General features: G+C 40.1%; 1 protein-coding gene across 5 annotated transcripts in view; it reads left to right on the forward strand.

Annotated features, from left to right (window-relative positions):
- LRP6 (LDL receptor related protein 6) overlaps positions 1-14,399 on the forward strand; it is a 179,818-nt gene that overhangs the window by 70,021 nt on the left and 95,398 nt on the right. For 3 of the 5 annotated variants that reach the window (XM_086401982.1, XM_086401986.1, XM_086401987.1), the window contains one exon: positions 12,125-12,322. In XM_086401982.1, coding sequence (XP_086258108.1) covers positions 12,125-12,322 — 198 coding nt within the window. Of the gene's footprint in view, positions 1-3,077; positions 3,186-12,124; positions 12,323-14,399 lie in introns of all 5 variants that reach the window. The other 2 variants (XM_086401981.1, XM_086401983.1) reach the window with 1 other exon arrangement.

Consider the following 14,399-nt stretch of genomic DNA (forward strand, 5'->3'; position numbering starts at 1 on the left):
GCTGTATATTGTCACCCTGCTTATTTAACTTATATGAAAAGTACATCATGAGAAACGCTTTGGATGGATGAAACACAAGCTGGAAAAAAACACACTGCCGGGAGAAATATCAATAACCTCAGATACGCAGATGACACCACCCTTATGGCAGAAATCAAAGAAGGACTAAAGAGTCTCTTGATGACAGAGTGAAAAAATTGGCTTAAAGCTAAACATTCAGAAAACTAAGATCATGGCATCTGGTCCCATCACTTCATGGGAAATAGATGGGGAAACAGTGGAAACAGTGTCAGACTTTATTTTGGGGGGCTCCAAAATCACTGCAGATGGTGACTGCAGCCATGAAATGAAAAGACTCTTACTCCTTGGAAGGAAAGTTATGACCAACCTTAGTTCAGTTCAGTCGCTCAGTCGTGTCTGACTCTTTACGACCCCATGAATCACAGCACGCCAGGCCTCCCTGTCCATCACCAAATCCCGGAGTTTACTCAGACTCATGTCCATCGAGTCAGTGATTCTATCCAGCCATCTCATCCTCTGTCATCCCCTTCTCCTCCTGCCCCCAATCCCTCCCAGCATCAGAGTCTTTTCCAATGTGTCAACTCTTCGCATGAGGTGGCCCAAGTACTGGAGTTTCAGCTTTAGCATCAGTCCTTCCAGTGAACACCCAGGACTGATCTCCTTTAGAATGGACTGGTTGGATCTCCTTGCAGTCCAAGGGACTCTCAAGAGTCTTCTCCAGCACCACAGTTCAAAAGCTTCAAGTCTTCGGTGCTCAGCTTTCTTCAGAGTCCAACTCTCACATCCATATGTGACCACTGGAAAAACCGTAGCCTTGACTAGATGGACCTTTGTTGGCAAAGTAATGTCTCTGCTTTTCAATATGCTATCTAGGTTGATCATAACTTTCCTTCCAAGCAGTAAGTGTCTTTTAATTTCATGGCTGCAATCACCATCTGCAGTGATTTTGGAGCCCCCAAAATTAAAGTCTGACACTGTTTCCACTGTTTCCCCATCTATTTCCCATGAAGTGATGGGACCAGATGCCATGATCTTCGTTTTCTGAATGTTGAGTTTTAAGCCAACTTTTTCACTCTCCTCTTTCACTTTCATCAAGAGGCTTTTTAGTTCCTCTTCACTTTGTGCCATAAGGGTGGTGACGTCTGCATATCTGAGGTTATTGATATTTCTCCTGGCAATCTTGATTCCAGCTTGTGCTTCTTCCAGCCCAGCGTTTCTCATGATATACCCTGCATATAAGTTAAATAAGCAGGGTGACAATATGTAGCCTTGACGTGCTCCTTTTCCTATTTGGAACCAGTCTGTTGTTCCTTGTCCAGTTCTGACTATTCCTTCCTGATCTGCATATAGGTTTCTTAAGAGGCAGGTCAGGTGGTCTGGTATTCCCATCTCTTGAAGAATTTTCCACAGTTTATTGTGATCCACACAATCAGAGGCTTTGGCATAGTCAATAAAGCAGACATAGATGTTTTTCTGGAACTCTCTTGCTTTTTCGATGATCCAGCGGATGTTGGCAATTTGATCTCTGGTTCCTCTGCCTTTTCTAAAACCAGCTTGAACATCTGAAAGTTCATGGTCCACGTATTGCTGAAGCCTGGCTTGGAGAATTTTGAGCATTCCTTTACTAGCGTGTGAGGTGAATGCAGTTGTGCAGTAGTTTGAGTGTTCTTTGGCATTGCCTTTCTTTGGGATTGGAATGAAAACTGACCTTTTCCAGTCCTGTGGCCACTGCTGAGTTTTCCAAATTTCTATGACCAACCTAGGCAGCATGTTAAAAAGCAGAAACATCACTTTGCTAACAAAGGTCTGTCTAGTCAAGGCTATGGTTTTTCCAGTGGTCATGTATGGATGTGAGAGTTGGACTATAAAGAAAGCTGAGCGCCAAAGAATTGATGCTTTTGAACTGTGGTGTTGGAGAAGACTCTTGAGAGTCCCTTGGACAGCAAGGAAATCCAACCAGTCCATCCTGAAGGAGATCAGTCCTGAATATTTATTGGCAGGACTGATGTTGAAAGTGAAACTCTAATACTTTGGCCACCTGATGGGCAGAACTGACTCATTTGAAAAGACTCTGATGCTGGGAAAGATGGAAGGCGGAAGGAGAAAGGGACGACAGATGATGAGGTGGCTGGATGGCATCACTGACTCAATGGACATGAATTTGAGTAAACTCCAGGAGTTGGTGATGGACAGTCCATGGACAGTCCATGCGTGTTGCAGTCCATGGGATAGCCAAGAGTTGGACACGACTGAGCGACTGCAATGAACTGAATTGAACTGAGGTGCTCAGTGTTAATTCTGCGTTGAACTGAATTGATGAAAATGAAACAGATTAATTTAAAAAACTTTGCTTATGGAGACAAACGCTAAAGTGTGCAACACTGGGTTTCCCTGGTGGCTCAGTGGTAAAGAATCCACCTGCCATTGGATGGGACATGGGTTCCATCCCTGGTCCAGGAAGATGCCACATGCCTCAGAACAGGTAAATCTGTGCTCTAGAGCCCGGGAACCACAATTACTGAGCCTTTGTGCTGTGGATACTAAAGCTCTCGTTCCCTAGATCCTGTGGTCTGTAACAAGAGAAACCCCAACAGTGAGAGGCCGGTGCACCACAACTAGAGAAAAGCCTACATAGCAGGGAAGACCAAAATAAGTAATTAAAACACAACAAAACAAAACAAAAAGGGGGGAACTCCATGCAAAGCCGAAACTACATAAAGCAATCTTACTAATTAGTATATAAATTACAATTCTTTCGTGACTTTAAAATTTTTCATCAAAATATTAAATATTATTACTGTCTGATGTAAATGTATAGAGAAGTAGAAAAACAGTAAAACTAGTATGTATTTACTTATATTACATCTATAAAATATTAGAAGTATCATTAAAAATAGTTTGAGCAGAGAATGCTGCTCTCTTCTCACTGTATAACTTACTATACAGAGCAAGCATCTTTTCTGTGCCCTAGTGAATTATAATATTCCTCTCTGTGTTTGGAGCAAGCCTTCAAAATATTTAATATTAATAATTAATATTTAATTTTGTGTTTTCAGTGTTGTGAATTATCTGAGAGAGTTCCTTCAGTGTGAAGTTATTTTTGGTGGCATCACTCTGGGATGTGTTTATCCTTTTGGGCACAACCACTTTGCTCATTTATGTTGGTAAGCTGGCTTTGACTAAATTCTCCCGGCTGCGTATCTATCTAGAATTTTGAATGACAGTGGTGTCAACAACCCATAGTCAACTGTTTCTTCTATAACTCTATTTATATTCAGTTCAGATTTCATCTATACTTACCACTTTTCATTTCTTTGCTGCACTTTCATCTTTCTTGGCCAATTTTCTTTTGATAATATATTTTCATAGAATGTCACATAGCTTTTATCAGCACAAAGAGGCAGCATGGGCATACACTCTGCTGTCTGTGTGTGAGCTGAATAACAGTTGAGTGGAGACCAGTCATAGACTTTGAAAGAGGAGTGTGATTGATGACGGATCATGAAACACATCTGTCATTTACACGGTGATTTGTGGAGCTGGTAGTGAAATTTGTGGTTACCATAACTGAAATTTGACCATGTTGCGTGTATGTAGGGTGATGTTATTTAACTGAAATTCATCTATGGTGGAATCGTGCAAAGCATTGACTTCCTGAGCAGAATTAAAGGCAAGGTACTGGAGTGAACCTACGTGAAGGATCCTGAAGTTTGCTTATGCTTCATTTATGGTAAATCTGCTTCTGAGTTGTTACATGCTATATACAATGATGAACTAAAGAAAGTTTGAGAAATTGTGTATTTTGGTACAGATAGAGTTTAAATTTCGATTTTTTTGGAAGAAATCTTCTATATGATTTTGCCATTTTTATGTTGTTGTGCATATACATAAGACTTCTTCTTAGCCAAGCACTTAATTTATGGGGATACTAGCTGATTGGGAAAAGATAAACATAGATATTCAGTTTATCTTCCCACCTGCCTCTTTTTCCTACTGTTTATCAAGATCCAGAACAGTGAAAAAACTCACAGGTAAAAGTGAAAAAAATTAGATCAGCACAAGCAACTGGAGCGTTTCTGCACAGCAAAGGAAATAGTCCCCCTGCCAAGCCCTACAGAGTGGGAGAAAATATTTGTAAGTAATATATTAGATAACGGTTAGTATCCAAAATATAGTAAGAACTTACACAACTTAAACCAATCCATTTAAAAAAAATGGGCAGAGGAACTAAATAGATATTTTTCAAAAGAAAATAAACCTAAATGGCCAGTAGCTACATGAAAAGGTGCTCCATATTGATAATCATTAGGGAAATGCAAGGCAAAACCTCAATGAGATATCACCTCTCACCTGTTAGAATGTTTATTATCAAGAAGACAAGAGGTAAGTGATGCTGAAGATGTAGAGATAAGGGAATTCTTGTACACTGTTGTTAGGCATGTAAATTGGTTTAGTTCTTATGGAAACCAATATGAAAGTCTTTAAAAAATTAAAAATGTAACTGCCTTATGGTTCAGCAATTCCACTTCTGGATATACAGTTGAGCTTATTATTATTTTTAATTTATCTTGATTGTGTTGGGTGTTTGTTGCTGCATGCAGGCTTTCTCTAGTTGTGGCAAGTGGGGGCTGTTCTTCCCCTTGGTGTTCGGGGTTCTCATTGCTGTGGCTTCTTTTATTGTGGAGTATGGGCCCTAGGTGCACATGCTCAGTAGCTCAGTAGCTGCAGCGTATAGACTGTAGGGTGCTTGGGCTTCAGCAGTTGGTGGCACACGGGCTTGGTTGGTCCATGGCATGTGGAATCTTCCTGGACCAGGATCGAACCCTTGACTTCTGCGTTGGCAGGTGGATTCTTACCACTGTACCACCAGGGAGGTCCTATACTTGAGTTTGAACAGCGTGGTTTAGGAGTGCTGACCCTCTGTGCAGTTGAAAATCCACTTGTAACTTATAGTCTTCCTTTTGTATATACATGATTGCTCTGTATCTGAGATTCTACATTTGTGGATTTAACCTGCCATGGGTTGTGTGATTGTCAACTGTTGTTGCTGTTCAGTCACCCATTTGTGTCTGATGCTTTGTGACCCCATGGACTGCAGCCCGCTAGGCCTCCCTGTCCGTCACCAGGTCCCAAAATTTGCCCAAGTTCATGTCCATTGCATTGGTGGTGCCATCCAGCCATCTCATCCTCTGACACCCTCCTCTCCTTCTGCCCTCAATCTTTCTCAGCATCTGGGACTTTTCCAGTGAGTTGTCTGTTCTCATCAGATGATCCTTCCAATAAGTATTCATGATTGATTTCTCTTATTGACTGGATTGTGTGGTACTGTAGTATTTTATTGTTGAAAAGAAAATTTGTATGTGGACCTGTGCAGTTTCAATTTCTGTTGTTCACAGCTCAGCTGTATATCCAAAGGAAATGAAAACAGGAATTGAAGAGATGTATGTACTCCTATATTCATTGTTAGTTATTCACAATAGCTAAGATACAGAAACAGCCTACATGTTCTTCAATAGATGAATGGATAAAGGAGTTGCCGTATATATGCACAATGGAATATTAGCCATTGAGAAAAAATAATCTGCCATGTGTGGAAACATAGGTGGACCTCGAGGGGATTATGCTAAGTGAGATAAGTCGGTCAGAGAAAAACAAATATTATATAGCATCACTTACATGTGGAATCCAAAAGAGCCAAACTTACAAAAACAGTGTAGACTGGTGGTTATCAGAAGCTGGGAGCTGGAGGAACTGGGAATATGTTGTTTAAGGGTACAAACCTAGAGCTAGTAGATAAATAAGTCCTTGAGATCGAATGCACAATGTAGTGATTATAGTCAACAATACTAGATTATAAACAACGAGATCTTAATTGTTCCCACTGAAGAAAAGAAAGTAATGATGTGAAGTGGTAAGTGTGTCAGCTAATGCTATGGTAGTCATATTTCAGTATATAAGTATCAAACCAACATATTGTACATCTTAAACTCACATGATGTTATGTGTCAGTTATATTTCAGTTTAAAGAAGGAAAAAACATTTAGGATAGGGAAACTTTGGACCTGGATTGTATAGTAATAAAAGAACAAATAATACATGGGTTGATTTAGTATTTTGTCATTGACTGGTTGCTTTCTTTTTAAAACTCTTACGGTGAGAGATCTGAATTCTTAGGATAATTGCATTCTAGCTTTCTTATGTTTGATTTTATGAGATATAAACCAGAGGTGAGCTGTTAGCTAGAACATTGCTAAAATATTTACTGATAGAATGACCTTTGAACAGTTGGCACTGAGACATGAAATTAGCATGTCAAAGTACGTGAAGAAATACTGCCACCAGATTCAGTCTGTGATCATGGGAAATCTCTAGTCAGTTTCTCTGCCAGCTTATTCTTCGAACCTGTTGTTTTCTTTTCTGCTGGCTGTTGTAGACAAGAGTTCTATCAAAGAGGTATTTGTTACCAAATCAGCAAATGGAAAAATTTTTCCTCATTTACTTAAAAAAAACTTTTCTTAATCCAGAAATTGCCAAAAACATAAATGTGTAAGTTAGAGGTAATAAACATTAAGCGAATGATCAGACGTATTTGTAATGCTACGAATGTGAAGTACTCTGAGAGCTTATATGGGACTGTATGACCTAATTTGTAATTTAAAGAAGGTCTGTTAGAGAAAACTTGATTTAAGTTGAACTCTGAAAGAGAAGATAACAGGTAAAGGGAAAGCGCTGTACTGCCAGGGAGTATGGTACCTGGCATATAATAAATAAAGGTGTGTGTGTGGGTGGGTGGGTGTGGGTGTGGGGGTGTGTGTGTGTGTGCGTGTGCATGCGCAGTTGTGTCTGACTCTCTGCAGCCTCATGGACTATAGCCCACCATGCTCGTCTGTCAATAGAATTTTCCAGGCAAGAATACTGGAGTGGGTTGCCATTTCCTACTCCAGGGAATCTTTCCAACCCAGGGATCAAACCCACATCTCCTTCATCTCATGCATTGACAGGTGTATTCTTTACCATGGCATCACCTGGGAAGCCCAAGGTGATGAAGAGAAGAGTGGTGTTAATTGAAGCTGAAGAGATGGGTAGGAGCCAGATAGTATAAAGATTGTGTTAATAACTTTGCCGTTCATTCTAAAAGTGAAACCATGAACAAGAGATTTATGATGTAAAAAACAATAGCTAGAGCATAGATAGAGCTTCTAAGTGCTTTGCATGTATTAACTGCTATATTCTGACAGAAACCATTTGACATGCATCTGTTTTTAATCCTTGTGTTATGAGGAATATGAGGGACAGAAAGGTGAAATAACTTGCACAAAATCATGTGTCTGGGAGTGGCGGGCCTGAGCACCCTAGCTCTGGAATCTCTGCTTTACATCATCGCTACACTATCTTTTATAATCCAACTTTTCCACACTTAAAGTACTTGTAGTTATAAATTATATGATTTATAATTGAAGAGTTCAAAAGAACAGTTCCTGTTATGGTGATATCTCAAATATGACATCATACTGCTTGGTGGTATATGGCTGAACATCTTTTACTTTAATAGCTGTGTATTTACTTTAATGTTTATTAATATTTACCTCTTTTAAGGCATCCCTTTTTTGACAGACCTAGAAATCATCTTTAGTTCTTGCTCTTCGTCACTCCTCAAGCCAAGTCCTGTCAGTTTTTTCTTCCCAAATACCTGTTGGCTTTACCCTCTATGATTATTTTTTTGAATGGAATCTTTAATCCATTTATATTTTATTGTCGTTATTTACTTGAATGTTGTTATGTCTGTCATTTTGTTTTCCTTCAGTTCAGTCACGTCTGACTCTTTGTGACCCCATGGACTGCAGCACACCAGGCTTCCCTGTCCATCACCAACTCCCAGAGTTTACTCATATTCATGTCCATTGAGTAGGTGATGCCATCCAACCATCTCATCCTCTTTCGTCCCCTTCTCCTCCCGCCTTCAGTCTTTCCCAACATTACGGTCTTTTCCAATGACTCAGTTCTGCCCATCAGGTGGCCAAAGTATTGGAGTTTCAGCTTCAACATCAGTCCTTCCAATGAACACCCAGGACTGATCTCCTTTAGGATGGACTGGTTGGATCTCCTTGCAGTCCAGGGACTCTAAAGAGTCTTCTCCAACACCACAGTTCAAAAGCATCAATTCTTCGGCACTCAGCTTTCTTTATAGTCCAACTCTCATATCCATACATGACTACTGGAAAAACCATAGCCTTGACTGCTGCTGCTGCTGCTAAGTCGCTTCAGTCGTGTCCGACTTTGTGCGACCGCATAGACGGCAGCCCACCAGGCTCCTCCGTCCTGGGATTCTCCAGGCAAGAATACTGGAGTGGGTTGCCATTTCCTTCTCCAGTGCATGAAGGTGAAAAGTGAAAGTGAAGTCGCTCAGTCGTGCCCAACCCTTAGCGACCCCATGGACTGGAGCCTACCAGGCTCCTCTGTCCGTGGGATTTTCCAGGCAAGAGTCCTGGAGTGGGGTGCCGTTGCTACTAGATGGACCTTTGTTGACAAAGTAATGTCTCTGCTTTTTAGTATGCTGTCTAAGTTGGTCATAACTTTCCTTCCAAGGAGTAAGCATCTTTTAATTTCATGGCTGTAGTCACCATCTGCAGTGATTTTGGAGCCCCCAAAAATAAAGTCTGTCATTGTTTCCACTATTTCTCCATCTATTTGCCATGAATTAATGGGACCAGATGCCATGATCTTCGTTTTCTGAATGTTGAGCTTTAAGCCAACTTTTTCACTCTCCACTTTCACTTTCACCAAGAGGCTCTTTAGTTCTTCTTTTCTTTCTGCCGTAAGGGTGGTATCATCTGCATATCTGAGGTTATTGATATTTCTCCTGGCAATCTTGATTCCAGCTTGTGCTTCTTCCAGCCCAGTGTTTCCCATGATGTACTCTGCATATAAGTTAAATAAGCAGAGTGACAATATACAGCCTTGACTACTCCTTTTCCTATTTGGAACCAGTCTGTTGTTCCATGTCCAGTTCTAACTGTTGCTTCCTAACCTGCATACAAATTTCTCAAGAGACGGGTCAGGTGGTGTGGTATTCCCATCTCTTGAAGAATTTTCCACAGTTTGTAATGATCCACACAGTCGAAGACTTTGGCTTAGTCAGTGAAGTATAGAAGTAGATGTTTTTTTTGAACTCTTGCTTTTTTGATAATCCAATGGATGTTGGCTGTTGGAGGCCAGAGTGAGGTACTCCGCCCATGGCAAAGGTCATGAGGAAGGAGGCTCGACATACGCAAAGGCGGGATCGAGCCTCAGGAGTCCCCCTGGAAATCCTCGAGCATCTACCCCCATTAACCAGAGCCTGCCTACTTTACTACTTTGTGCTCTCACCTACACCTCTGACTTTACGGGGAGCTGTCCCCCACCACCTCTTTCGGAAAAGGAGTTAACTTAGAGCTCTAGTTAATAATAATTCCTGGGCGTGATAAGAGTGTTTTAACCTACAAACTCCTCTGAAGGTTCTCTAGCCTGCCTGACAGGCTTGTCCGGCCACATGTGATTGCTCACAGCCTCCCAACCGTGAGAGGCATGAGATGCTTTAAACCTTCTAAAAACAGGTTCCTTAGAAAAGTTAGAAAACTATTAGTATAAGTATAATGGGCTGATTAGAAATTGTATTGGTGAAGGGTTTTTCATTTGTTGAGCCAATGTTTGTTGCTAAGTCTCCATATCCCCTGCCCTTACACACATTAATGAATATATAGAAGAAGTAACTATTAACCTTTGATATTAATCGCGTTAGGCCTTAGGCTAAGTAAATTCTTTCCTTAACTAAAACCCACTACACCCTCACCCTATAGGAATGTAACTTTATTTGGGTGGCGTCTGTTTTAAGAATAATCACCCTTGGAGAAAAAAGTGTTCTGACCACTGTCACAAGGAGAGGGTCATAAATTGTCAGCAGGCCCCCCTGGCCAGAAGATGATCTAACACCCCTAAGACCTCTGTATACATTTGTGTGAAGCACCTGACGTTAATAAAAGTCAGGACTGCTGTCCCCACATGACTTTTGTATAACATCTCAGTGTATAAAAACAGACTCTGGAAAATAAAGAATTGGGATCAGTTTCTCGAAATACTGGTCTCCCCATGTCGCGCTCTCTCTCTCACTCTGGTTGAATCTCCATCTGGATCGCGGAACCCACCATGCTTACTAATTATGCCTGGGCTTCTAAGATCCGACCGGGGAGGCCTCAGTGTCTCCTCTCCTTCGGGAGAACGGAAGGACACCTGTGGCCTACGTAAGTGGTGCAAGCTTCTTGTCTTGAAGTTTTATTGGTCTCCCGCGTAAACCAAGCTACTCAGCCTCTTTTCTCCACTGAATTTTCCTACTGAGCTATCCTTATTCTATTACTCTTTATATCTTTAATTAATATCTGATTGAAGCTATTGTATCCTGACCCTCGCCGACGCCGTCCCCGCTTCGAATACCCTGGATCAGCCGGGTTGGACCCCAGCAGTTGGCAATTTGATCTCTGGTACCTCTGCCTTTTCTAAAACCACCTTTTCTTGAACACCTGGAAGTTCACAGTTCACGTAATGTTGAAGCCTGGCTAGGAGAATTTTTGGAGAAGGCAATGGCACCCCACTCCTGTACTCTTGCCTGGAAAATCCAATGGACGGAGGAGCCTGGTAGGCTACAGTCCATGGGGTTGTGAAGAGCCAGACACGACTGAGCAGCTTCACTTTCTTTCACTGTATAATCATAAGGGATTTGATTTAGATCATACCTGAATGGTCTAGTGGTTTTTCCTACTTTCTTCAATTTAAGTTTTCCTTATGTCTTGCTTTTTTGTTATTTTGCTTCAACTTAACTGCCTCCATTAAGCAGATGTTTTCTAGGGTACAATTTTAATTTCTTGGTTAAATTTTTAGCTATAATTCTTTAGATATTTTCTTAGTATTTGTTAAGAGATTATAATATCATTTTTAATCACAATGGACTTCAGATTAATGCTAATTTAATTCCAGTAAAATACAGAAACTTTGCTTCAGTACTAATCTTTGTTTTTCCTTCTCCGTTTTGCTACTGTTGTCATATATTAGGGTTCTGTATTTAAAGCTCTAATATAGTGTAATACTGTGTTATAATAATCACCTTAAGCAGTCTTTTTTAGAGAAGTATTTAGTAAGATTATCTTGCATATAAGACTGTTTGGAAACTGGGAAGTCTTGCATTCTCACAATGAAATTCTCTTTACCCAAACCACAATAAAATGATCATACCTAGTAAATTAACATTAATACATTTCTATTATAGAATTTGACATACCATCAGATTTTGCCAAGTTGCCCAATAATATCTTTGTAACAGTTTGCCCAGAGAAGGCAGTGACAACCTACTCCAGTGTTCTTGCCTGGAGAATCCCAGGGACTGAGGAGTCTGGTGGGCTGCCGTCTCTGGGGTCGCACAGAGTCGGACCCGACTGAAGGGACTTTGCAGCAGCAGCCATTTCCCCAACCTATCTACCAATTTGATACACTGTATGCAGTAGTTACTATGTCTCTTTGTTCTCCTTTTACCCAGATTAATTTATCTGCCTTTATTTGACTTTATTAACATTGAAATGTTCAAAGGCATTTGTTTTCTAGAATGTTCTTTAATTTGGTAGTCTGTTTCCTTTATAATTTTGTTCAACTTATGCATTTTTGGACAGAAATACTGTGTAAGAGAACTTAACATAAAAAATGGTACATTTTTTCCCAACATATTGCCAGTGTTTTCCTTAATTGATGATAGATGATGTGAGTAAGGTGTTGTCCACCAAGTTTATTTTCTCTTAACATTATTGTTAATTTATGGGGAGATACACCGAGACAGTGTAAATACCCTTTTTCCCTAAAAGCTTTGATCACATGGTTTTCTTGTTGTGGATGATGCTGGACTTGAATCAGTTATTACCATCATGGAAGCAAAAAGATAGATGATTAAAATTTCAATAACAATTTCTAGGAATTTCAGTTTTAGTGTTTCTTAGAGAGCTTTCTTTATCCAGTAGTGATGATTGTAAGATACTTGGTAGTTAACCTGCTTATGTCATGGGTTTATTTTTCATATTTTTTTTAGGTTCATGTACTGGACAGACTGGGGAGAAGTACCAAAGATAGAACGTGCTGGAATGGATGGTTCTGATCGTTTCGTCATAATAAACACTGAAATTTACTGGCCAAATGGACTGACTTTGGATTATGAGGAACGGAAGCTGTATTGGGCAGATGCAAAACTTAATTTCATTCACCGATCAAATCTGGATGGAACAAATCGGTAAGATTGCCTTATATTTTTAAAGTCAGCCCCATGATAATCAAATTATAAAGCCTAATTTTATCAAGAAGTTGTTAACATATTTTTGGCTTAAGTGTCAAAGGGGAAGAAGAATAGATTTTTAGTTTGCTTTCTATAAAGGTAATGACATTTCTCGTCTGTCTTGGTGGCATTTAGAATTTATGGACTGTATTTTCTCCTCCTTTACTCTGAGCTAATTTAGTTCTTCAGTGGTTCTCAATCAGGGATAGTACTTCCACTCTCTTACAGAGTGTTTGGAAATGTGTGGGGAATTTTGGTTGACACAGAGACTGGGAGTACTGCTAGCATTTTAGTTCCCTGGCGGGCCAGGGATACTAAACATTCTGTAATGTGCTGGACTCCTAGTACGACAAAGAGCTCATCCCTCACAATTGCCCACAGAGCCCACCAGGTGCTATTTGTGGAAGCTTATTTGATAAACCTCTAAACCAGGACAGGGTTGGCCAATTTTTCCTGTGAAGAGCCAAGTCATTATACGCTTTGTGGGCCATATCTCTGTTGCACCTATTTACCTCTGCTGTTGTGGTGTGAAAGAAGCTATATAGAATACTTAAGGGAATGGGCATGGTTTTGTTCCATAAAACATTTTTGAGCCGGTGGACTCTGGTTTGCTGACCTGTAGATCAGGAGAAAACCTGCTGCATATTTGCTGTATCCTGGTATCCACAGAAGACAGAGACATAATATATAAACATGGAATTCCCACTCAGATCATGTTCAGATTGTTTTTATTTAGTTAAGTTTTTTATTCAAAAGTAGTTGATTTACAGGGTTGTTGTGTTAATATTTTTAAAGACACTTGATGTCCTTGTGTTTGGAAGATTATTTGGATTTCTAGTGGTCTCATTTTAAGACCCCAGCAGAAACAGAAAGCCTTAGATAATTGAAGGAATTTGTCAAAGTGAAAACATCTGTTGCCATATATAGTTGCACTATTTTTATTTTTTTCTTGTGATGAGAACCTTTAAGATTTACTGTTTTAGTAACTTTGAAATGTTACAAGGCTATGGTTTTTCCAGTGGTCATGTATGGATGTGAGAGTTGGACTATAAAGAAAGCTGAGTACCGAAGAATTGATGTTTTTGAACTGTGGTGTTGGAGAAGACTCTTGAGAGTCCTTTGGACTGCAAGGAGATCCAGCCAGTCCATCCTAAGGAGATCGGTCCTGGGTATTCATTGGAAGGACTGATGTTGAAGCTGAAACTCCAGTACTTTGGCCACCTGATGCGAAGAGCTAACTCATTGGAAAAGACTGATGCTGGGAAAGATTGAGGGCAGGAGGAGAAGGGGACGACAGAGGATGAGACGGTTGGATGACATCACTGACTCAATGGAAATGGGTTTGGATGGTCTCTGGGAGTTGGTGATGGACAGGGAGGCCTGGCGTGCTGTGGTTCATGGGGTCACAAAAAGTCAGACATGACTGAGCAACTGATCTGAACTGAACTTTGAAATATGTAAGATAGTATTATTAACTACAGTTGCAGTGCTGTGGATTACATTCTCAGGACTTAACTTTTTTTTTTTTTAAATACCTGGAAGTTTGTATCTTTTTGATGCCTGTTAGCCATTTCACTAGCCTCCATACCTTGCCTGTGGCAACCATCAATCTGTTCTATCTGTGGGCTTGGTTTTTAGTTCATTTGTTTGTTGTTTAGATTCAACATATAAGTGAGATCATACAGTATTCCTCTTTCTCTGTCTTATTTCGCTTAGCATGATGCCCTCAAAGTCTATTCATATTGTCAAAACTAGTAATATTTCATTCTTTTGTATAGCTGACTAATATTTTGTTGTACATATATAGCATATCTTCTTTATCCATCCCACCATCCCACCATCCCAACATCCCACTTGGGTTGTTTCCTTTTCATTTCCTTTTGTGAATTATGTTGAGTGAACATAGGGATGCATGTGTCTTTTCAAGTTAGGGTATGCAGTGGTTGTTAACTAGACTTGTTGCAATCATTATGCATTATATAGAAGTATCAAATTATTATGTTGTAAACCTGAAACTAATGTTGTATGTCAATTA

This window comes from Bos grunniens, chromosome 5 (genome assembly GCF_055505025.1).
Source record: "Bos grunniens cultivar Pamir isolate PY7600 chromosome 5, Bosgru_T2T1.0, whole genome shotgun sequence".
Classification (NCBI taxonomy): domain Eukaryota; kingdom Metazoa; phylum Chordata; class Mammalia; order Artiodactyla; family Bovidae; genus Bos; species Bos grunniens.